This window comes from Rhea americana, unplaced genomic scaffold (assembly GCF_003343005.1).
Source record: "Rhea americana isolate MKP2758 unplaced genomic scaffold, rheAme1 scaffold_176, whole genome shotgun sequence".
NCBI lineage: Eukaryota > Metazoa > Chordata > Aves > Rheiformes > Rheidae > Rhea > Rhea americana.
Window position 1 is genome coordinate 805,031 of NW_028185883.1, and position 24,990 is coordinate 830,020.

General features: G+C 38.6%; 1 protein-coding gene across 3 annotated transcripts in view; it reads right to left on the reverse strand.

Annotated features, from left to right (window-relative positions):
* ITGB1 (integrin subunit beta 1) overlaps window positions 1-24,984 on the reverse strand; it is a 46,978-nt gene extending 21,994 nt beyond the window's left edge. The window contains exons 1-4 of one of the 3 annotated variants that reach the window (XM_085301395.1): window positions 24,909-24,984; window positions 4,023-4,092; window positions 3,684-3,769; window positions 2,174-2,396 (exon numbers count right to left, since the gene is read on the reverse strand). In XM_085301395.1, coding sequence (XP_085157521.1) covers window positions 2,174-2,396; window positions 3,684-3,769; window positions 4,023-4,092; window positions 24,909-24,917 — 388 coding nt within the window. In that variant the 5' untranslated portion in view covers window positions 24,918-24,984. Of the gene's footprint in view, window positions 1-2,173; window positions 2,397-3,683; window positions 3,770-4,022; window positions 4,093-8,448; window positions 8,626-24,908 lie in introns of those variants that run through there. The other 2 variants (XM_085301393.1, XM_085301394.1) reach the window with 2 other exon arrangements.
* Window positions 24,985-24,990: the final 6 nt, after the last annotated feature.

Genomic DNA, 24,990 nt, shown 5'->3' on the forward strand with positions numbered 1-24,990 from the left:
AGTAAGGATTGGAATTATAAGGCATGTTTTCCCTCCTCCTTTCTGGGTGCTAAACAGTAATACTGCTGTTGCCTAAGTCTGCTTAATACTTAGAAAATATTTCCTTAATATTCAGCAAAATAGCAAACAGTGGAAAAGACATGAATTCAGCTATGCATTAGCAGTAAAAGAAAAAAAAAGGGGGGGGCCCAAAGCTTTGTATTTTCCTGAGCTGTCTTTCAAAGACCATGCACAGAAAACAAACATCTCCCTTGACATGTATGCGGTTCCTAACTACTCAAGGGTACAGAGACCTTGTGACCAAAAGAAGCACTTACAAACAAGGCAATGATCTTTTGGGAAATTATGTTTCGGTTGCTCYGATCCCTCGCTCTGCTAAATAAACCTCTGCCTYGACAGAAGGACAATAATTTGGCCTTTGGAAGCTGTAAAGTTCCTATTAGAACTAAACTGGGATAACGTCAAACATCCAAATTGCAAAGYAACTTCCATTCTTCTCCTTCCCTCTTGTGCTAAGTTGCCTCAGATCATCTTGCATTTATTAAAGCAGCCACCACCAAATAGCTGACTCCTAGTGCAGGTTCTTCAACCAAGTAAACGCAAGGTAGTTTTTCTAATGCAGTCCCTAGGAACGCTACTCAAGGACAAAGTCTCCATTATGCTTAAGTAATGTACAACCTATTACGAACACCAGAGTTTAAGAAACAAAAATTATCCCCCTCCCCCCAAAAAGCAAAAAACACCATACAATGCAGAACTGACTCATCTCTCTGCTGCTATGTGCTTTAATATCATCAGATGCTGGATCAAAATGCCATAACTGCCCCCCCCAGACTCTTTAAAATAATGATAAAAAAGCTCTCAGAGAAGTCTGTCTCATTACAGGACATGTGGCTGAAGAATACTATTGCCTTTGAAATCCACCCAACAGCTTTCCATGCCCTGGAGGTGGAAATACTCATTCCAAGACTGTCACAGGTGGCAGCTTGGTGCCAGCAGTTATCTTCATTGGTTTCTGTAAACAGGCTTTAGCAATCTCCTGCCTAGTCCCTGCTAGCGTGAGTATTTCTGCTCTGAACTGAAAAACTGATAACCACAATTAATGTCTACTCTAGGGTATGTAATTAAGAAGGCTTTGAAGATTCTACCCTGAAATCACCTTAAAGCACAYTGAAAAAAATGAATTATTTCCAATTTCAAGGGAGTGATTTGGCTTGAAAATTTTAAATAAAAATTGAGAAGATGATTTTGGTTATTTTAATTCATTAATCACAAGCAAACCATCAGTTTCAGGGGCTCTGACCTGGCAGGAAAATCTCTCTGACTGCATTACCTTCCWTTTTGCCCAGGAGTTATGTTGGACCTGAAGCCTCACAAAATTTTCCCCTCTAAGGACAGGATCATATATGATCACTTTTAAAACTTCCACAAAGTTTCTCTACTCTTCTTGACATCTTCATTTCAATTGCTAATAATCTGACCCTCCCTCAGGCTCAGAACATGATTAAACTCTGAATATTAGCAAGCTATGATACATTTTTTCAATATACCTGTAAAACACGACTCAAAGACTATCAGTTTTTCTTGATTTCTCCTGTTCATATGTCTTATCCTCCCCAATTGAATGAAATTGTCTTTATGCATGAGAAATGGTACACAACTGTCTTGCTCTCATTACCATCGTCCTGTGTCCACACCTCTAGCCTCTGAAAACAAAATATTTCATATAGCAATCTGACAATCTAGTTGCATGACTGCAAAACCATTCAGACTTTGGGGAACAAGGATATTTCAAGAAATAGGAAATCCTAAATAACATCTTTAAGCTTTTGCATGCTCTTTTACTCTCATTCCAAGAAGCCACACTATAGAAAATCAACTGCAAAATATTTGAAAACAAAAACATTTTATCTTTCAAATATATCTACTAATCTATGCTTGCACTTTTATGAGCTAGATTCATATAAGTGATAAAAATCTGTAYCTAAGCTTTCATAAAAATCAGACATTGGACTATCTGAACATATGGGGATAACCTGAATAGCTCTGTTCTCATTCAGGTATCTGAAAAATAATAATTTCTGAAACAAAATGAATAAAACAATCAAAACATAAAATGTAGATGTGCCCTCCCCACAAAATCATACAAAGACTAGGATGAAACCTTCCTTACCAACTCTTAGCTTCAGTACTAATTTCTGTGGCTGGATCTGCGTAATGGCCTCTGGTTTCAGCTTCTCTGCAGCACCTATCTTACGATTTGTTACCTCTCTATCTTCAAGCACCTGTTTACTACCTCGGGGATTTTCTATATCTTCTATAGGGCAGCCTTTACTCTTTAGTGCTGCCAAGTCATCACATCGGGCAGACGTTGGTTCTCCTTCTTGCAAGAAGTCCTAGAAAACACGGGCAAGAGTATCAAGTTTACAGCTATTTGCAATTTGTTATACCCTACATACTAAAACACATTCTACAACGACCCCATCTGTTTTTTTTTCTGTTGAAGTCCAATGATAAAACATACAATCGTGAAGTACATTAAATTTTGTTAAATAAAGCAGTGACTACTAGTCCAGCAGTTTGCATTTGCTTATGCTGATCTGTGTACAAGTAGGAGGAATGAAAAAAATGTCCAACGTCATCTCTGACAGAAACAGGACGTCCTTTTAAATCAGCTACTCTAGAAGTGCCAGCAGATAGAAAAAGCTTGTATCTTCAAGTATCACCAACAAATAATGTGAACCTACTTGTTCAGCCTACTTTGCAACTACCTTTTTTTTTTCTTTTTTGGTAAAGGCTTTAATTAAAGATTACAGAAGAGTACATGGGTAGTACACATCAAAAACCAGCAGTATGCTGACAAGGCAGAGGAAAGACWGACAACAACTCTTATTTTGGAAAAGTTCAATACAAAAGCAAGATCCATATGTAAAAAAAAAGGATTACTTTGCCCTGAACACAAATTACCATTATCTCAAACCCATAAAAACTTTAACCTCAAATAAGAATAAATACGGCTTCTAAGAGAGAAGCTTCAAATTCTGAAACATATTTTTTCAATAAATATTTACTTATAAATAAATATATTCTAAAGATTTTCTTGTTTCTAGAGAAAACAATTCAGCATATACYGATTAAGTCGCAGTCTGTCTTCATCACTGTATTTCCTGAATTTAATCTTTAATTACTCATTCTCTTTGTGTTTCAAACTAAAACAACCCATCTCCACAAACCAACCTATCACACCCCAGCCCACCAACAAAAGAATACTAAAATTTGAACAGCTTTTCCTTTTAAAAGCAAACCCTCAATCTCTTCCCCTACCCCATGTATGTCTGTCTAAAATTACCTCCACTYTTACGTCACTGAAAGAATATAATTAAATGTACCCAGACAGACTCCATGCTGGAATGATTTTAAGTAACTATGAGACAGCCTTTAGGGTCTGTATAGACTTAACATTTAGGAACAGAAAAGTAAACACATTATGAATGGCCACTCAACTAAAATCAGGTCTTCATTAAATCCACGGTATCTGAACTTTTAAGTACACATATTAATTTAAAGAGCTGCAGGAAACTATTACCGGTGAAAACAGACATTTCCACACAGTTAGTGCATTTGTTTAAATTTGAAACTAAGGAAAAAACAAACTATAAAAAGAATTCTGCAGTAATACTTACTGTTTTTTTACACCAACCACAGTTTGGTCCTGCTTGTATACATTCACCACATGATTTTGCATTGGCTTTTATGCAGTCACTACCACCTACGAAGGAACACAGATCAATCACTTCATTTTTAAAAAGGGCGCTAATAAAAATATAATTTTAAGTTTGTTTTATTCTAGCCTTGTAAGTCAACTTCTAACTATAAACATATTACTAATAGAAATGAGTAATATATTGCTACTAGCACTAGCACTCTAATAACAACATATTTAACTACACAAACAGCTGCTAAATATATATTGTTTTAAAGCAACACTAACCAAAGTAGTGCAAAGAAATCAACGCATTTACCTTGTTGAGCAAATCCACTCCATAACAAGCAATATAGGAATCCAGCCCAAGTGAACAATTTTAAATTAGTCTGAAAAATAAAAAACAGAGTATCAAATTGTATGTTTATTGTAACTAATAAGTAAAAAAACCAAACCAAACCAAACTATGAAAGTATAGGCATATAACTATATTTCAGAGGAGACAAGGAATACAGTGTAGATACACTATGTTGATGATTAAGATCTTATTCTTGCCCATTGGACAGATACGTTTTTTATYTAATATAACCACATTTGTAGACTGAATTTTATATTTAGAGGGCATCATACAGRTAGCTTCTTCTTTAACTCTTTTGAATACTCTTAGGTTAGGTAAACTATCATGTCACAAGAAATTTTAAAATACTGTTCAATCATGGAGGAAGAAAAAATAAAAGGAACAATCTGTTAACATCCTGTCCAAAAATTGCATATGCTCTGAATGTTATCAGAGACTTCAAAATAAATAAATAAATAAATAAAAAACATAGATATGCAAGTCAGAAATAGAGCTTCTCTCTACAAGTCTCCATTCTAAACTAAGAAAAAACTGAAGGCCCTTTCCAAAAACTTCCCCTAGAAATCTGCAAAGGAGAATTTTCCAGCCTGCTTCTGGGTCTTGTACTCCAAAGTTTCTCCCTTCCCCCCAAACCTAAAGCCAACTGATATAAAGTCAGACATTTTTTTTCCTTCTTCAAAGAACTAACTAGTAATAGCTTCTTTATAAAAATATAAAGTTAAAATACTTCCACRTTTTCTAAATGTTATAGATCTCAATGAAAAACAAATACATGCAAACTATATAATCAATATATTTTATGCAGAGAAGATATGAATGCTTATGAACCATTGTATAGGGTTACTGAATTGTTATTTTCCCTTTTTATTGTTGAACYTTCCCTGAGTACTCCAGTGTTAGGATTACAGTCTAAGAATAGATTTCAAACAGACCATTCATTCTTCTTTTAGTTTTTCTTCAACTCTAACAGCAGCTAGTGAACCAGTGTCAGTTTGCAAAACTTCTTCGAAACTTGAGTGTTAAATTCCACTTCTCTTTTACTCATTATTAGAATTCTGAGACCTTGGACTCACACTGCCAATCTCCTTGGTAGCCCTAGACTGTTACTGCAAATTAAAAAGTCTTCCCAGGTATCCTGAAAATACCAGAATACATTTGTGTTCTGAAAAATATTTTGGAATTTAGCCATGGAAAAGTACGTTTGACAGCAGAATCTTCTCCTGCATAATACCTGAGATATTACTATCTCATTTTATCTTCTAGAAAATGGACTATTATTCATATAAACCAGTAGCAAAGACAGCAATCCCTAAATTAGCACTGCAGTTGAGCTTTGGTTTTCCCACATTGATTTAAGGTCATTCATAATTRTTATTTTCCACATCCAGACATAACACAGAGGGAGCAGGTCCTCTAAAATCTCATGGAGAAGGYTTCAAACAGAGTCCAACCCTTTGCTAACAAATTTTATCCAAGAATAATACTAGATGTTTCCACATTTTTCTGTCAAATCATTTCAGGCTGCTTATACCTCCAGTGCACCCTGCAGCCAGGGGGAAAAGAAAAAAAAAAGAAGGGGGGAAGCGTAGACATAAGAGAATCTGTACTGGAATAGCTGGTTAGATGTTATGCATACACACAGAAGAAACTACTAACAGAAAGAACTCCAAAGATATAAAATTGTACTGTAAATCATACCTTTCTGTAACTTCTGAACATTACCTATTGCATGCATCTAACTGATTTCTCTTTCTGCCCACGACTGCAGACACGATCATTCTCTACTTCCTCCACATGAAGGCATTATTTTATTACTTTACAAAAAGTTTCACATTAGGTGCAGCCCAGAAAGGGGTTGTCTTTTCTGTATGAAAGAGATGAAGCTGCTGGTGGTGGCTTAGGACTGTCTCTTCTGCTAGCCAAAATGAGAAAATTATGAACAGTTCACCTTTTTAGGGCAGACTGACAGTGGACGCACAGCAAGCCCATGCAGACTATATAAACAAGTCAGCAAAGATGTGACACAGTGCTAAAACTATGACTAAGGCATCTTGGAAAAGAAACGTTCCTGTGGAAATGCATCTGCATGATGAATACAGTTCTGGGCACAGATTCCACCTAAACTTAACAACTAAAATGTCCTCTTCCATATATGGCTAAGCCAAGGCCTCTCCTGAAACAAGGCGCCTGCCCGCCAGGATACGCTAGTTCACTTCCTTCACCTCGACTGCTTAATAGTTTTTCCATCTGCTGAGGTTTTTCAAAACCTCAGTTAAGAATTGCTAATTTGGATTCAACTCGGAACGTTCTTTAATGCAAGCAGAGTGAGGCGGGCTCCAAACCTCCTCCCAGCCCCTGCGACACACTGGGCACAGTAACGTCAAATACGTTTTCTCTAAAAGTCATTGGTTAGTATTTTAGGATGCCCTGCTGCAGATTTTTATATTAAGGAGAAAACATAAAGCAAAACAAACAATCAAAAAAAAATGCCTAACTACATTAGAAAGCCAAAAGAATCCTTTGGAAACCATTTGTGGATGGGTAACTAAATCCTGTGTCAGTAACCACCCAACATGCGAACAGAAAATCATATATTGTTACAGGAAATAAATGAAACCTTTTGCACAACATTTACAGATTTTCTATGACACTCTTCCTCCCCCTTTTAATAATAAAAAAATCTTGAAAAAACTGTATTTTTTACCCCCTGAAGAAGCAGTTCAAAGGTATGCTTGCCAGGAACCGAAATATCTTTATTTAACAGCTAAATCACCATTTGATCCTTTTTTAAAAGGCTGTAAATGGTGTGCTTCTGAGAAAAAAAATTCCATGTTCATTAACAATAATCTATCTTTGTTAAATATTTCATGCAGACAAATATGGATATAACCTTGAACGTCTGAACTTACTGCTTTCCAAGTTTTTTTTTTTTTTGCTGTCTCTACAAACTGTAATATTTAGCTTTGACAGAAGCTTTTAATTTGAAGCAAGAGACTAACTGACAGTAAGTAAAACAGGATTAAGTGTTCTCTCTAGTGAGACAAATTTTTGAATTTGCAAATCAAGAATCAGCACCTATGTATTGTGCTAATCATCAGAAATTTAGAAACTAAATTTGTTCCCCCAAAACACTAAAGCCATTTAAAGGGTTTTTATTATTATTATAACAGCAATAGCATCTATATAGAGAATTATCTAGGCAAGTGGGATCAAAAAAGGACAGCAGTTTTGGAAACATTACTGCTTTGATATCAAACACCAGGGGCTAAGCTGCCTGCTTCTTGCCACTCTTCAGCTCGCCTCTCACCACTTTCGTCCCCTCTAACTTCCACTCCCGTTTCAGACCAACATTAGCACAGCGTAAGCCAGAACGACTGCCAAAAGAAATCACCCCCATGTTCCTTGTGCTGTGCTGCCCGTTACCGTGCACCCTCCCGCCGGAGAAAGCAGGGAGAGCTGGACCGCGTCCCCCCACACTGCCTTCGGGGCGCTGCCACGTCCCACCACTGCCCCACGCGGCCCAGGCCCGGCGTCCCCTCTGCACAGGCTCCAACACACCTGGCTGCACTGCAAGCCATTGCTAGCAAAAACCGGGCCTGATCGAAGCACAAAGAGCTGCAGTTGTTAACAGAGAGCCATTAAACCAGTTCGGCTGTAATGTCTAACCATTCCCTACCTATCAGTTGCCCAGGGAGCATGTATCCTGCCTGCAAAAAAGCCACATAACTTTGGGCAGGAAGTTGCAGAAGATGGCAGGCTGCTGAAGAAACAGTGTTTTCCCATTCAGTCAAGCAGCTCCTCATCTGACCTGGTATGCCAGTATCAATGAAGCCAACATGAAGCGGTGGAAGGACTACAAGGGGTCTGCCTCTACTCCACAACCAACTGTCCTTGCTGCAAAGCTTTAGACTGAATATACGTAACCACACTTCAGAACACAGGGGAAATACTTAGAGGGCAGATACAGAGTAAAACTTGAATTGCTGGGCAGGAGCCACATTTTGAGACAATAACCAGACAGCCTGCTTATTCATATCCCTGCAGACCACACTAATTAAACATATATGCCTAGAAATGAATAAGCAACACACTTTCAGACGAGCGTCTGTGCTTCCTGCAAACTGGCATCTTCTTAGATCAGCTGCGCTTTTATGTGTGTGAAGTTGGAGGCAGAAATGCTGTCTAGAACTAATCATTTCTAGCCTTCAGAGGATGCGTACACAGCCACTTGACTCCAGCACAGGGTCAGGAAGCCACCGAGAAGAGCTGTCCCCTCCTGCCCTCCCTGGCCAATTATTCGCACTGCTTCCCTCTGTGACAACTACTAGCACTGATGTAGCCACCAAGGAGAGCTGGAGCAGAGAACTGATCTGCCTGAAAAAATTACCTCGAAAAGAAAGTGGTTAGTTTCAGCCATCTGGGTACATAAATGCTTGCCCTGACACAAGGGAGTGGTGGGAAACGTCAGCTGGGGAGGGAGGAGAAGAGAACAGGAAAAAGCACAGGACACTGCTTTTCAGCCACAGCCCATGCCTACACGCTGGCCTGCGGTGGTCACATCATCAGCCCCTCTTCTGGCCCTCACAGCTGCAAAAGAGCAGAAAGAGAAAGGTTTCTAAAATAAGCAGTATTAAACTCTCTGGAGATGCCCGTTTCAGGATTTCATGGGTCCCCTGCTAAAAGGGGTCTATCTTTCCTCACTCACTTCAGAAGATGGTTTAGATAACTTGCTTTAACTAGAATTTTTCAGGGTGAATTTTAGAGACTGGCAAGATGAATCTCATTCATAATTTGCCAAGGGAAGAAGAGAACACAGCATCAYGGCCATTTTCTTAACTGGAGAAATCAAACAACCTTAATAACAACCTTAATAACAAGGGACAGCCATTGCACATACGCTACAAACCTCTAACACTAACGATTCACACCTCTGTGGCTCAAACTCCTGCAATAAGCATTACCTACAAACCCATATTTGCCTGGATTTGCAACAACTGTAAGCATATACCACTTCGTTTGTATAAAAATTCATTATGAAGCAAGAATTCTAATAAAGTGGAAAAACAGCATCTTTTTGCTTTGACTTCAGAGAAGTATATTACTCAGAAAGGCACACCTACAAGAATTGCAGCATTTCACATCAAGGAGTTACTTTTGATTAAAAATTCAAAGTTTTTGATATAGATTTTCTGGTATTTCTTAAATAGGTAATTCTCCATTGGAGACCTTAGCAGCTATCTTATTTACTTAATCAATATAAATGTTATAATATAAAAGATACTGAATCCTAGTTGGGAGTTACATTGCTTGCAGAATAAACTCTAAGACTGCAAGGCTAAGAGTGTATTTCTCTTGACAGAAGTGGAGATTTGGGGTGAGAATTAACAGCTGAAAAGCAGGAAATCCTTAAGCAAAGGACCAAAAATCTTACCCTGCAAAACTATTAGGGTTTTCCAAACGCAGAGTTAACCTTTTGCACAGCGCTGTTAGTGCGCYCTTTCACAGATCCTGACCTTGCACCATCAGAGATTAGCTAATGGAGCATCCAGGTATGCAGGTAATGAACTAAATGGGAATTCTCAACGTGGACAATGAAAGCACAGGTTCAAGAGCAGGATTTCACAGCAACACAATTCAAATGGGAATCTAGAAGCGAGTCTGCTTTCACAAAGCCTAGTGTATGCTTCATAAAGACCAAGATACTCTTTCCCTGGTTAACAGACATTAACAGAGCAGGTTTTGAACTGTCCCAGATTAATTTGCAAAATAACAAATTCTTTCACACTAAAACAGCTTTTATACAAAATTTCACCATATCAAGGATGCTTACTCAAGATGTCTCCTGGAAAAGCTTTAAGTTAGGGCACAAGTGCTGCACCTGCTGTGAAGCTACAAGATAAAATGATCAGCAACAGTTCATACTGGACTTCATTTCTATCAGCTCTTATCTCTGTATCAACGGAATAAAACAAGCATAGTCAAATAAACTATCATGGATAACCACTTCATTTTTGTAGTGTGTAATACACTAAAATAATATAAAACAAAACAGGACATAAATTTTAGCTGTAAAGAGATAAAAATCTACAGGAAACTAATCTTCTGCTCAGGTTAGGGAGACAAGTCCTCTGATACGAGTATCTGAGGGATCCTAATGATCATATGCCAATGTTTAGTTCAGAAAATCCCTCTGCAGAGTTAGGAGTCCAAAAACCAAAATGAATACACTGCCTAGGCTTTTCTGCATGCCAGAACCGTGGGGAAACACACCACAATTTGGCAGATTCTGCTAGGGAACCGTTATGTTAGGTTTAGCAAGGCAGGCAAGTACACATGATAGCACGACTGGTTTGAAAAGACTCAGCGTTGTTTTACAGAGCCGTTCTCCATAGCTTACTGATACGTAACAACGGTAGAAAAGTTCCCTAGAGGGCAGGTGGCTTAAGATCCACCAACAAGGATTGGATTTCATGGGAAATCAATAGTTGTTAAGCTCCAGTAAGACATTTGTGGGACCTAAATCACTTTTGAATACCAAGTATGGGCACCTGTGTCACACTGTCCTCAGCTGCATATGTCAGAAAACAGTCAGGTACAAATACAAGCAGGCTGAGACCACAGCTTATGAGAAGAGATTTAGAAAAAGGCCTTATTTGTCTGCTTATCCCCCCCCCTTTTTTTTTTTTTTTTTTTTTTTTTTATAACTGAGACAGCTGCTACCAAACAGCACAGCTAAATTACAGGCACTCGCAATTTGAGCATATTATTCCTATTAAGTAGTATTTATTGATACTTGTTCCTTGATTTCAAGGCAGGCTTCAACTTATTGAAAGTTTCAAACAGTGGAACAGCAATTAAGTATTTTACTTAAAATTAATTATGGGTCTTGACTTCAAATCATTGAATGGAGACAAATCTGCCCAAATCAGGTGCTTGGCTGTAARAAGGTGGGTTGCGTGGATTCTTCTYGATAGAACACCTACATTTCCTCTATAAGCAGTAAAAGGAGTTATATATTTCAAAACAGTAGCAGATGGCAGTTTGGTTTTCTTATATTTGAGATATAAGAATATATTTTTCGTACATCTCTCCAACTTAAGATGAAAACCAGAAGACATCTGTGATGCTGCTTTTATCGCAAAGGGTCAGCAACACTTCCCATAATTTTTAATAGTACTAAGATATACCTAGGCAGTAAGATAACTGGGATCTAGTTGCTCTTGAGCCTCAAAGAGTTTGACTTCACGTATCTAGGGAATTTCTATCACTCTGTAGGAGATTCTAGCAAGCGCTCACCCCAGTTCTTATCAAACTAAAACTGYTGTGCAGCCAGGAACAAAATGCACTGAAAGAGAAGATGAGCAGATAACATTTTAACTCTGGTTTATCTATTGAAGCACTTGAATGGTGAGAAGTGGAGGAAAGACATTAAAATGGAGTTGCAGATCCTGTTCCTTATAATACTTATGTATTTTACATCACACTGTTGATGGATAAAAACAAAAAGAATCTTGAGACCACTGTTCAGAGTACCAACTTTATCCCTTTCTCATCAAATGCCCTAACTAGTAGGAAAGCTGAGGGAAAACACATGTATGTTCACACTGACACAGAAGAAAGCCTAAACTTCAAATCTCCTGTATCATGCATGACGACTTTGAGTTTAAGCTGAAATCACTAACTGCAGACCTGATCATACCAAACTATATAAATTTCTCTGTGGACTTAAGTAAGATAAGGTGAATATTCATCTTCCAACTCCAGACCATAAGAAGCTACTAAAAATACCCTCTCTGCTTACCAAAAGCTCCCTGGGATCTACTGAAGGTAAGACTCCTATGGGGCACGGCAGTCCTATCAAGGCAGGATGGATCAGATGACAAGTTTTGCTTGTATTTGCACTGTATTTCCATACATCTTTTCACTAACACAGCCCATTGATACTTTCACTTAATGATAAAATCTCCCACAACCAGCTCTAACCTAAATATTCACCACAAACCAAAGGAGCTTTTAAAATAAGTCGTCTAGCACTAAAACAATTGGAAAGGACATTTCTAGTGCAACCAAAGCCTGCTTAAATATGTTATGAAAAGACAAATTAAGAAGACAAATGAGTCCAGATTTCACACTGCAGATGGTGACAGGAAGCAAAAGAATGAGCAAAGAGCACTGGGACAAGTTAAAATGCTGCCACTGACAAAGAGACTTCACCTGTGAAACCAGCAAAGCCAAAGAGCAACCTCGATCTCTTCCCTTTGCAGGGCACAGAAGTAGGGGCAGGCCTAYGGGTGGTTAGGCAGCACCAGCTTTGAAGTGGGGTGCTCTTTTAAATAGTGTGCGTATGCAGTGCCATGCACAGGCAGACCTTGTTACTACTGCCATACTACTACTAACTACTAGTTTACTACATAATTTTTTACTACATTACAAAAATTACAAATAATTTTTACTACATTAACCAGCCTTGGCCTTCGCTTTGTCCTAATGTAGACTGACAGCCTACCTGTATGATGCTTTCTTGCACTGTTGGAAAATACTTTTAAGCCAAGATACTACAGTTAAGAGTTTTTTTGGAAAACATCTTGATGTTAGTAAGGTAAGTAGTACTTAGACACAGYTCATGTAAACAAACAACCTCTGCATGGTCACCACATATAGAAAATACTTTGTTAACTGCCAAGTTAACTTGCCAAGCTTTTCCTCATGAGAATGCTGTTTTTTCCACATATGCTTATTCAGACATTTTTACAAGGAAATTATCCACAGGTKGCAGTTTAAAGGATAAACTCTGAAAACTTTACCTTGGAAAATCAGACTAACAAATGTGCACTGTGCTTACAGTTCTATATTAAATTGAAAAATACAGCTTCTCATGTTCTTCAGCATGGCAGGCAGAGGCCCGCAGCTATATTTAATTAAAATACTAGTGATATCCTTTTACTCTTCCTTACTTATGGCTTATGCCTTGTTTCATCTAGAACATTTGCTTTTTTCTTTTTTTTTCCCTGAAAAGCCAGTTTATAACTTTACTGTGCTATTCTACAACTATTGTGTTACTAAAATATGGAATAAAAACATTGAACTTCCCTCTCTCCCTTCTTCTYTCCTTCTCTAATAAACACTGTGTTGGTGAATTCTGTCTGCAAAAAATGAGATTATGAGGAAGACATTTTGAATCTCCTCAGATTTTAAGTACAAAGAAATAAAACCCATTCATATGCTTCTTCCAGAACATGCAAGCACACCACAAACAGTGCTTCTTTAGTGCTAAACACTAACATCAAACCCACATGTTTAGRCACTGCAGATGAAACTAATATTTTCTTTATCAGTACCAACTGTATACCTGCAGACCTAGAYAGGACAAAGAAAGGATAAATATATTTATAACATGTCAATATTAACAAGGACATCAATGTGTTAAGAACCAAAACACACTTCCTTTTTTCCAAATATTTTTTTCATAAAAAGCTTTACTGCCATAGATATCTGTTTTCCATACTCTTGCCAACAGAAGTTTCTAACAGTTCAAGTCTATCACAGCTTCAATGACTCAAAGCATGAACTTTTCATTTTACAAGAATCTCACTGTACACATTTCCACTGTTATCAGTACCATTCTTCCAAAATATACTTTAAAATTTCACTGTTACAAGTACTGCTACACACAGTAATTAAAAGAGACAAAAAATTGCTTTTGCATCACTTTTCAAATGCTTTTAGACCCATCATTTTTGCCATAATAGTTTAACCTCTTCTGTAAGACTACAATACTATATACTCAATCACAGTTCAGAAAGGAACTTGCTATGTGAATTTAAACCACAGCCATTCATTGTAGCATTACTAGCCTTTCCTAAGGAAATGTTCCAAAATGGTAGTCTATGTTGTTGTTTAAATATGGCACTCTTTTTCTGGCAGTGGGATGTCTGAATTTAATATTTAGCTTGTTACATAGGTCTTTACTAGTCTGCTAGACTTCTCAGCTTAATTTAGCATTTYTATCTCCAACAGATTAAAATTAGGAATGCTACATAACAATTTACGTATTCTAGTAAAGAGCATGGGTGTCTGCTCTTTRTGGTAGTATTAAATTTCCATATACTCTGTATTTCTGCATTTACTTCTCCCATAAAGAAGTTATTTAATTTTGTGCAACTTAAACCTCACATTTATCCATAAACATGGGGAAAAGAAAAGTTTAGTTAAACATATAAATATAGCTCTTACACAGCTGACCACAACTGTTGCTTCTGAGACTGTATTGCCTTAGTAATATTCCACAACTGTCATAATGACTAGCGAAGCTTACGTTAGTTCAAGGTTTTGATTTAAAAGAAAAGCAGGACAGGGGTATGTACATTCTTAAGTAAGAAGTTAGAGAATTTCAGCGAATAAGATTTATTAGCTGTCTATTTCTTTAAGAGAACATATTTGAAAACCTTTCACTCAGTGTTACTGCAGATGCTACAGGAAGCCACAGGCTGGCATACCACAAACAAACCCAACAGAAACTTAAGTTTTTACATGGCAGCGYTCACTCACCAGTAACTACTATTAACAGTTATGTGTCCTCTCAAGGCACAGATTCAACAACTAAAACTGAACTAAAAGGCTAACTGCTACTGAAAGCGATGGGACTGCTATAGTATCTTCACCCCCAAAAGCAACCCATGCTCCCACTCTTGGATCCCAACCAACACCGAAAGTCAGTGCAGCTTGCTGGGCTGGCCAAMGGATAACTTAAATCTTTCTTCCCTCTCATAACTTAAATCAGTTTTACGTAAGCTTCAGCGAGCTGAACCAGACCTCCAAAGGGGCAGGCAAGTGGCAGAGAAACAATTTTTAAAAAGTCACAGCTGGTTTTCAGAGCTATGAAACTAAACTGTTCTCTTTTGGCACTGCTAAAGCAATCTAAATCCAGGCTGTCCTGGRCCCACCTGCCTCCTCTGCTGTCCTTAGACAAATTGCTTGCAGTTGCACTGTAAAACAGTGACCCAGTTTGCAGAGCTAATCTTGTTCAAAAGCAAGCCGAAACAACAGTAATTCATTTTCAGACAGATTAGCTCCTAGAGCTGGTTAGTTATCATACACCTGCACAAGCACAAACATTAATGCAAAACGGAAGGGAAAGAGAATGTGCAAGTAGAGCAGGACCAGAACAACCCAACTTAGGCTGATTTAATCTGCTGCAGAATCCATATTCTCCCTCTTTCCAGCTGATGTAACATACTAGATTTTAACCAACTTTTAAACTTAAAAATACACACAATGCGAACTACAAATTCCACTGATGGCAGTCAGCAAGTTCAGCTACAGTTTGCAGAAACTCCATGTAATTTTAGAGAACACTTGACCACCATCTCTGCCGAACTTTAGTCCTGAAATTACGAAGCATGTTAACAGGAATTTCTGGAACTGAAAATCTATTTTAAGTATTTTTAAATTACCGGTCTTAAAATGATTCTTAAACCCTAACTAGCACATATATCTAGCTTCCAAACAAAAGATTAGAAAAGGTCTACAAAGGTTTTCATACTAGAGTACAAATACTTGAAGCCCGTAATATAGCAAGCCTGCTCAACTGTGTATTTGCCCAGCATCCAGTACAGTGGAGGCAGCCTCTGAGTAGGGAGCAAAGTACAATGAAGGATGTTAAGAAAAAGCAYATTTGATTATGTAATGGTTCTGTTTTGTTAAACAGTAAGCTGATTTTCTTTAATCAGTTGTTAGACTAAATTAGTTGGTTAAAAAATTAAGACAGTTGAGAAGAACAAAGCACTGAAATTATTTAACCCATTATTTCTTTAAGATTCTAATGACAAGTACATAGCATAAGGTTCGTACGTACGACCTATATATTTAATTGCTACTTTTTAAAGAGTCACCATTCTAACATCATTTAGAATGACGTTTGTACTGAAAAAACACTCATTCCCAACACATTATCAGGCAAATTGCCTGAAAAATAAACATGCAGAAATATAATAGAAAAATCATCTACATATAAACATCAGTAGATAGATTCAGACCTATAAAGCATATATATAAACCTCAGAATAACCTTGTCAGTAAATGACACTCAGCTTCCTAATTTTAAGTAGCATGTGAAACTGCTGCTCACATTCTAAAAGTAATGTCTAATGACAGTAACTAATGCAGTGGTGGTAACTGGCCAGTTTTAAATACGCAGTGAAACAGCAGACTCCTCCCAGATTTCAATCCTGGGCAATCTGAGCACTTGCAAAAAAATTCAGTCACAGGGAAAACCAACTTCAGCCTTAAAATAAGTTATTTTTACAACATTTTTGTATCACAAGGTGCTTTGTTAAAACATCAACAACAACAAAGTTGTCCAGCTATTTATTCATATACTTATGCAGGTTACTAGAGCAGGATTTTAAGCCTGGGGTTCACACCCTACTTCTAAGGGATTTTCAATAAATAACAAAAGATGAAGTTTCTCAAAGGAGCTGAGCAGATCTACTGGACTGCTGCTACTGAACAGAGATGGTTCCACTTCTCCCGGCCCCACTGCCCACCCTTCTCTACTGAGCACCAACTGTGGACAATCTTTTTGACCAAGCTATTTTTCAACCAGATCAAAAAACCTGCACAACACTATGCTTTCCACCGCTGATGAAAGGAGAATGGCAAGACTGGGAAGTAGCATATGACCAATACCAGCCATGACTTATATTGGCATAAACTTCTGCAGAGCCATGCTCCACAGAAAAGAAAACGTAATTTTAGTTGAATTCGTGGATCAATGTCTACCAGAACATTCTAAGAAATATGAATTTCAGAAATTTCAAAAATATTTGTCTCCTGTATTGAGATACCATTAATGAGATGAAAAAAAACTCTGTAGAGACAAACTGCTAAAACTGCTCACAGCTACAAACATTAATTATATTAAGTATAGATATCATTCACTGAGAAAGTAAAACTACATTGTAAATTATGCACCAAAGAGGCAGTATCTGTGCTATCTTTTTTATTACTACTTAAACAATCTCCAAAATGGTCAGTTGGCAGTGATAAAAATTCTGGCAGCAATCTTGCACAATATAGTTACTCTTTAATAATAAGAGTTTTTCCACAAAACCTGYTGATATCAGCAATATCATATGTACCATTTTAGTTTACCTTTGAAAAGTTATTTAAGCAACTGGCCACCACATACCTGGAGGGAGGGAACATACAGGAAAAAAGGATGTTCATCACTGTTCAAACTGCATTATAAAATTGATAAACAACCTAAAGCTGATATGTATAGCACATTCTTCTGAAAAAGGAAATTTGCTATTTCCCTTCCACACTCATTTCCTTTCTACATACACTCTTGGGTGTGAAGTCCACACCCAAGAAAAATTAAACACTGAAATCCTTGAACACCCACTTCTTCCACAGATTTGCATAGAACTGACTAAAACAGTGATTAATGAGTTAGTCATTAATTAGTGAATAATTAACAATGATTGACACAAAAATTATGCTCCATTTCTGAACCATGCAATAAAAGCAAAGAACCAATGTTCTTTCAGAATACTGTACTTGCAGATTATAATGCTTTGTAAATGCATGTAAGTTATATTCATGCACAGCTGAAGGGTAAATTTCTATCTCAAAACCAGCAAATTAACATTTTTAAAATGTTCAATTATTGTATTTTATGGAGATGAGCTACATCATTCCCTCAGTATCTAGGCAATCTTCAACAAATACTAGAGGAAAAGTGAAGGAGAGCCCTTCACTAAATACATCCTTTGCAAAAACTAATTTTGCAAAAGTTTTTTCAGTATCTCTTTAGCATCTTAAATTCTACCAATCTATGTTCCTATGTAAGAACCTCAGAGAAGATAATTCTGACTTTATGCTATGTGATAGCCCATCACAAGTAATTTGCTAACAGACAGAAAAACAGACTATTAGTCCAAAAAAAAAAAAAAAAACCCAAAAGACACTATTGCAAAGGCAGCTAGCAGAATCTCTTACTCTAGTTAATCCTGTTGCTCATTATTAACAAAAACTTCTTCCTATTCCTCCATTTTATCATACAATGCAGCAGTGTATTGCTTGCCCACTAGACAAGTGCAAAGTCTTCAGCCATCCCACTATCAAAGATCTGGTAATAATAAGAGAACTCATCTTGCTGCAGAATTTAATCTAAATTTAACAATAAACAACTGCTTAGATGTCATTTTTAGATCATTGGGAGAGTGCTTTTTATTTTAAGATTACATTTTTGTATCCATCTTCATTTCAGAAATAAACTTTCCTTTTCACCTGTACCCTTGTCTTCACAATAATCCTTTCTACCTAAGATCAATAAAATTAGATAGCTGCTTGGATGGCGCCCAATTTAATACTTGAGCAACTGAATTTGCAAAGGCACATGCCAAACTATCCGAACGCCAGGTCCTTCAAGTGACTTTGTATAGCTCCTAACACACTCGTGACACTCAAGTTATCTCAAYGCTACCTTTGGGAGAATCATACAGTAACCTAGTTCAGGCCAGTACAAGACCAGAGAATATCCCCCCAGGAGTCATACAAAGACACAGAACAGAGGCGGACAAAACAAGTAGCTTCACAGTGTAGCTAGCTGCATGGAAGAAAGATGTTAATCTTGATGTCAATGTCTTAGATTAACAATATGTTAAGAAGCATTTAACCACAATTCCATTAAAGAAAATTAACAAACTACAGAATGACAATTCATCCTTCTTTTTCCTTTTCTCCAAAGGTTGGCTTTGCATCCTGATCTCAATATTTACTTGGAGGTCAAGGTTCTAGCAGACCAGACCTCTCGGTCCCAGGTTTGTTTTTCAAAACCACACTCATACGCAGAATACCCAAGATACTACCTCTGACTCACAATACTACAATTTTCTAAATTAAGTACTGACTCTTTCTAAATTGATCTAATAGAAGGATTTTTCTTCTCTTTTAATTAACCACAGATCAGTCATTTTTTCTTGAGGGCAAGTTCAATGTTTCAGTTTTGTCCAATATACAATTTCTGTTTTTCATTTTACCACAAAAAAAACAAGCTTTCACTTTTTCAGCTCAGATCCCACATCAGAAGTGCAATTATTTGCATAACTTTGTAGGTAAAAATTTATTTGTCAATAGTCGTAACAAAAAATGACTACATGTGAATACTCAGAATATATGTTACACAGAAATTTATAATTTAGTACATTAAGAATCCATATCAATAATGATCTCCTTCCTGCTTATGCAGTAACTATCAAGAATAGAAGTTAAATTTAAGATAGCTAAGTCAAAACTAGAGCTAAGTTGAACATTTAAAAAAATCCTGTACACTAATCAGAAAAAAATAAGCTGAAGATACATTGATTAAATACTAGACTGGATATTTAATACATTACAGTTCATGAGTAAGAAGAATCTTAAACATTGTCTCACAAATCATAACAGTTTAGGGAAAATGACTGTAGACAGAGAAATACTGATTTACAGCAGAATTTGAGAACTGCATTCATTCATCAGTGATACACAGATATTTTTCTTTGGGAGAAAGAAAAGGAGGGAAAGGATAGTAAGAAGCCACCAATCTTTACAGAACAGCCAACTGCTGTCATAGCTGTTCTTAGCAATGCTAAAGGTTTTCCAATCTCTGATTTTATTCCTTAAAACTTCCTCCTCTAATAAAAAACACAAGAATACTAACAATATTTCACTGCTGCTGTTGGTGAAGAAAGAAAACAAACAAAACTGCTTTCAAAATAGAAAATATATTTCATAACCCTTTCTTCACCTGAGAAAGATATGATGAAAGATTACTCTAATGTATTAAATTGCCTCTACTCAGTGATATCTCAAACAGGTTAACAGAGTCAGGTAGGAATCCTACTACTTTTCCCAACATAAAACATTAATATTACAGACTCACCAGGACAATTTCTCTACCACTTGCTTGGATAACTGCAAATTTTGCACTGAATTGGTAGCTTCTCCAACTTTGTGGATTTAAAACATCTTTAAGTTATTAATGGGAGAATAAAATAGACTAGAAAGTCTACAAGAACCACTCTGATCATTTAGATAGAAAAACAAAACGAAGTGGCTATTATAAAAGTTCAGTGTGTTAAATAACAATATTCTGTGTAATAGAACACCTATAGTACTAAAAAAATACATTCTTACTATTTAGTGATACATAATGAAATTGTCTCATTTACAGAAGTCAGAATTTTTATTTTCTCTGCATGACATTTTCAATATGAGCTTAAATATGCCCTTATACATATACTAAATTAGGCTAGAAAGCCATATAATCTGTTAAGAGTATACAATGACAAAGATATTCTTAACATCCTTGTTAAKAATTTCATTTCCTTACAATGAAATTATATACAGAATCACAGAATGGGTAAGGTTGGAAGGAACCTCTGGAGATCATCTAGTCCAGCCTCCCTGCTCAGCAGGGTCACCTACAGCATGGTAGACAGGGTTGCATCCAGGCGGGCCTTGAAGATCTCCAGAGAAGGAGACTCCACAACCTCTCTGGGCAACCTGTGCCAGTGCTCCGTCACTCTCTCAGTGAAGAAATCCCCCCTCACGGTCAGGCAGAACTTCCTGKGCTTCAATTTCTGCCCATCACCTCTTGTCCTGTCACATGGGACAACTGAAAAGAGCTTGTCCCCRTCCCCTTGACGCCTACATTTTACTGGGACTTATACAGCTATGGGGATGCATCGGGGGGTGGAAAGAAAGTTCAGAMAGAGGTCTCATCATAGACAAATCCTGATTTACAACTGTAACAGTTTAGGTTACCAATCCTGCCCATGAAGGACAAATTGCGAAGGGGCGGAGGACAGAGTTTCTCCTCCCATTTCTGGGTAAACATGCGAACGACTCGACTCTGCAGGCCACCCCATCATCTCCATAACCACAAAAGTTGAGAGACAACAGTGATCAATACTGTGGTTGGTTGTGGGTATTGCATAGCCAGTAACATCATCCTTTTTTTCAGAAAGTTGACAACAGAACACACAACAACAGAATAACACAGAGAGAAGAACTAGAAAGAAGCAAGGAGACAATACTGCCCGCTTACAAGCATTATCCAGCATAAAAACAAGCCAACTAATTTCAGCTTTTTGTTGCAAAGGCTATCTTACATCAGACAGAGATATTGCCACTGTCCAAAAGACATGCTGCAGAGCTGTTTATGTACCATTCTCTTGGAAGTTCATGATGTGACACTCACTCATTCTTGAAAAATAGTAAGTATTCTCTTCGGAAATAACAGCTACATTCCCTCATGCTAGAGTCTCATTTTCCTGTAAAGCCTGTACACAAACAGGTGTTTGTGTAAAAAGTACATACAAAAAGACATCAGCAGAAGCCTGAGTGAAAAGCCTGAAAGAACCTGAAAAACTGTCCAACTTGTAATGTCAAAACTGCTAATCAGAATGCTATAGGACAGAGGCAGAAGGTGAACCAGCAATATAAGAACAGATGGGAGATCAGTGGTAGCAAAGGATGGTGTAAGGTCTAGGCTCTAATTCTTTTATTTGCTAACAGCCACTTTTTGTTTTGTAGTGCACTTTTAAGTCCCTGATACAGGTGAGTCTCAAGTATGTACTAAAAAAAAAAAAAAAAAAAAAAAAACTCTATAACTGATTAACTCTGAGCTTTCTGCTACTGAGAGACAAGCAAATTTCTGAAGGGCAGAAAATGTGGTGGATGGTGTAAAAATCTAGATATCAGGCAACACTACACACGCTGACAAGTACTTTTTAACAACACTTCCAAAAGAACAACAAAAAAAATTAATCACATGCTGTCTTAGTAACATTTTAAAGATTTATTTAATTTTTACAATTGCTTTATGAGCTCTGCCAATAGATTCTGAGAAGCTCACGCTGGTGTGTAAAATATACACTTAAAACACATACACACATACATAAAAAGCACTTATTCCCTATCAGAGAAAAAAGACAGACTGCATCATCTAGGAAGATGCCCAAGCCTGGGAGAATTAGCCACCCTTAAATTAAACAAACACACACTTGAAGTTCCAGAAAAGAAAACAACAGTATAAGAGGCTCCACTACCAYCAAGCCTGCATTCTCTTTTTTTCTTGGTCTAACCAATGCCCCTTCCAAGGGCCAYGTGAGAACGAACGATGCATCTTAAAGCTAGTTAGCTTGCCACACTTAATACTGGTAACAAAAAAAATTTCCTGTTCTAACACCAATTCTGTAGTGCAGGAGTGGTAGTAATAGAGGTACGCACAAAGAAGGAGCACAAAATACGTGAGGAAAGGGTGAGGTGGAGGGAAGAGGTGAGGGTATACCCACCGGCAGCAAAGCCTCATTCAGCCTCTGCTCCTTCCTTAAAAAAAATAAAAATCCCAAACCACATGATGAGCGCGACACTCCCTGAACTAACAGGGAAAAGATGCAGTGCAGGTCAGCCACCACTCCCTATCTGCCACGGTGACACGAGCAAAAGCTGCACCGGGCATCATGAGCAGGCCTGCATCTGCCTTTCCTGAGGAAGCTCAGGCCTGCAGGAAGAGGAATACCAGGGAATCGTCAGTATTTCCGAAAGAAAGGAAAAACAGAAGAGCCTGCATAAAACGACAAGCTTTCATGACTTACAGAAGGGGTCTCATCGCAGAGCAGATATTTCAGTCGAACTATTTCTAAAGGCCACGTTACTACCAAGACGTTTGACAGCCAGGAAGGCTGTAACAGGCTGAGTGCAGGGCTGGAAGAACYGTCTTCTTGGTGAAGACTTAAGAGTTGGATGTGCATCGCATCAGTTAACTAAATCAAGACTGGTGGAAAGGCAGGCATGACAGATATTTACAAACAACTGAAAAGCATTCATACCAAAGGCAGCAAGGGAATTACATTCAGGTCAACATAAAATAGAGCACGCATCAACTCTGTGTTTGTGCAACTCCTTCTGAACTTGCCTTTTTGCTACCTATCTACTGCCTGAACTGCTTGTTATAGCACTGTGCTCTTTGTAAATCCGCGTCCTCGCAGGTTTACCCTAAAAGAAGTATAGGGGGGATGGCTAAGAGCAGAGGGCTGAAATCATGAACCGGGAAGAAAGAACAGCAGGAAAAGCTTCCGGACAGTTTGTATTCAGCTGTGGGAATCACTTCCCAAAGGAAGTGGTGGAAGATTAACCCACTTGAGTCACTTAGAACTAGACAAGACAAACAGTAAAAGTATGCTCTCGTATCAGAAATTCATGAATACTCTAGAGAAACTTGCATCCTTCTGAATCAGTTCTTCATAAAGGGGGGGCATAACTAGGAGCATTATGCAAATCAGATTCTCAAACATACAAAAAAGCAGACCAATCTCCCCAGCTGCAGAGAGAAAATCCACAGCAGCAATAAAATGAACAGCAGTTTAACTGTTCAAATTTCATTTTAAAAAAGGACTGATTTATCACATGGATGGCCAACAGGTACAGCACTTACCAGTCCTAAATTTGATGAATAGAATTCTATTCTCTATGGTTGTCAAGTCTGCACCTTTGACTTTATTAAACATATTTGAAAAGGGCAAAAGTTTAAGACGTCCTCATCGTAAACTTGCCTCATCTTGCCTACATATTGCCAATGGCTCACTGTTTTTATGACTCTTATAATATCGCCTTAGGCAAGCTTGCAAAACGCTATTTAATCACTTGCCAGAGGCAAGTAATTTTTTTTGTGACAACAGAATGTATCACCAGTTTCATCATCAGCGTGGTTGTGAACCTTGTGCCTCTGCTAAAATGTCTTCATTACTTCGGAAATCTGGATAATTTACCTAATTTACATCTTTCTAGTAGCAAATTATTTCTTTAAAAAAGTAAGTTGCTACCAAGTTTTCTCATATCACAGTAGCAAACCGTTTTTATTACACTACCACCATCGTTTATTGAATGACCGATGTACCTTGAGCATAGATTATCTACAACTATTCACATGTACGTAAAGTCCTACTCCACTCCAACACCTAAGCCCGTGCTCAGCATCAGCCATGAACGGTTTCACTGATCGGAACGGGGATGGGCCTCGCTCCCAAAGACATGCGTGCGCTGGCACGAACAGGACTGTAACACCACAACAAGGGCAAATCTAGCAGAAAAATCTTCGTTTTCACCTGACAAGCACATATGCATATGTTGGCATGAATGAACTGTCATATTATACGAAAGGCAAATCCAGAAAAAACAAACAGGCTGTTCTTCCCCCTCCCATGTCCATTCTTTTTTTTTAAATATACAGAAATTATCAGCTGGACCAAGAGCAAACGCTGCGCTCCTACCGCCGTAAGCTACTCCAGAAATGACCACGGCGGCCGGACTGCGCGCAGCGGCCTGGCGAGCCCCCCGCGCCCCGCTCTCCCCCGCAAGCGCGCAGCGAGCCGGGAGGGCTCCGCGCCAGCTCCCAGCACCGCGCAGGCATTCAGAGGCAGCAAGCGGGATGGTGCAGCATGATCCTGCAGCTGCGACAGGAGCCTGCTTTAAACGGCTCGTTTTAATACTCGTGTTCAGGTCGCGAAAGAAAAAAAAAATATCGGACGACGGCGCGGCGGCGAGCTCCTGCACTGAGTCACCCTCCACGGGCTTACTCCCGTAGCTCGCATCTCTTCCCAAGCCGGCCCCGACCGCTGCTCCCGGGGCGCCAGCCCTGCCCTCCGCGGCAGCGGCGCCCGCACCCCAAGTTGCCTGAAACTCGGGCGCGGAGGGGCCGCGCGCGGACAAAGGCCCGGCGCGGAGCCGCCCCCGCCCGCCCCGAGGCTCCGCGGAGGCTCCGCTTCGCCCGCCGCCGCCCCCGCCCCGTCCTCCCGCTACCTCGGCCATGGCCGCGGCGCTGCCTGCTCCTGGCAGGGGGCGCGCTGCGGCCCGCCCGGCGGAGGCGCCTCCGCTGCGCGGC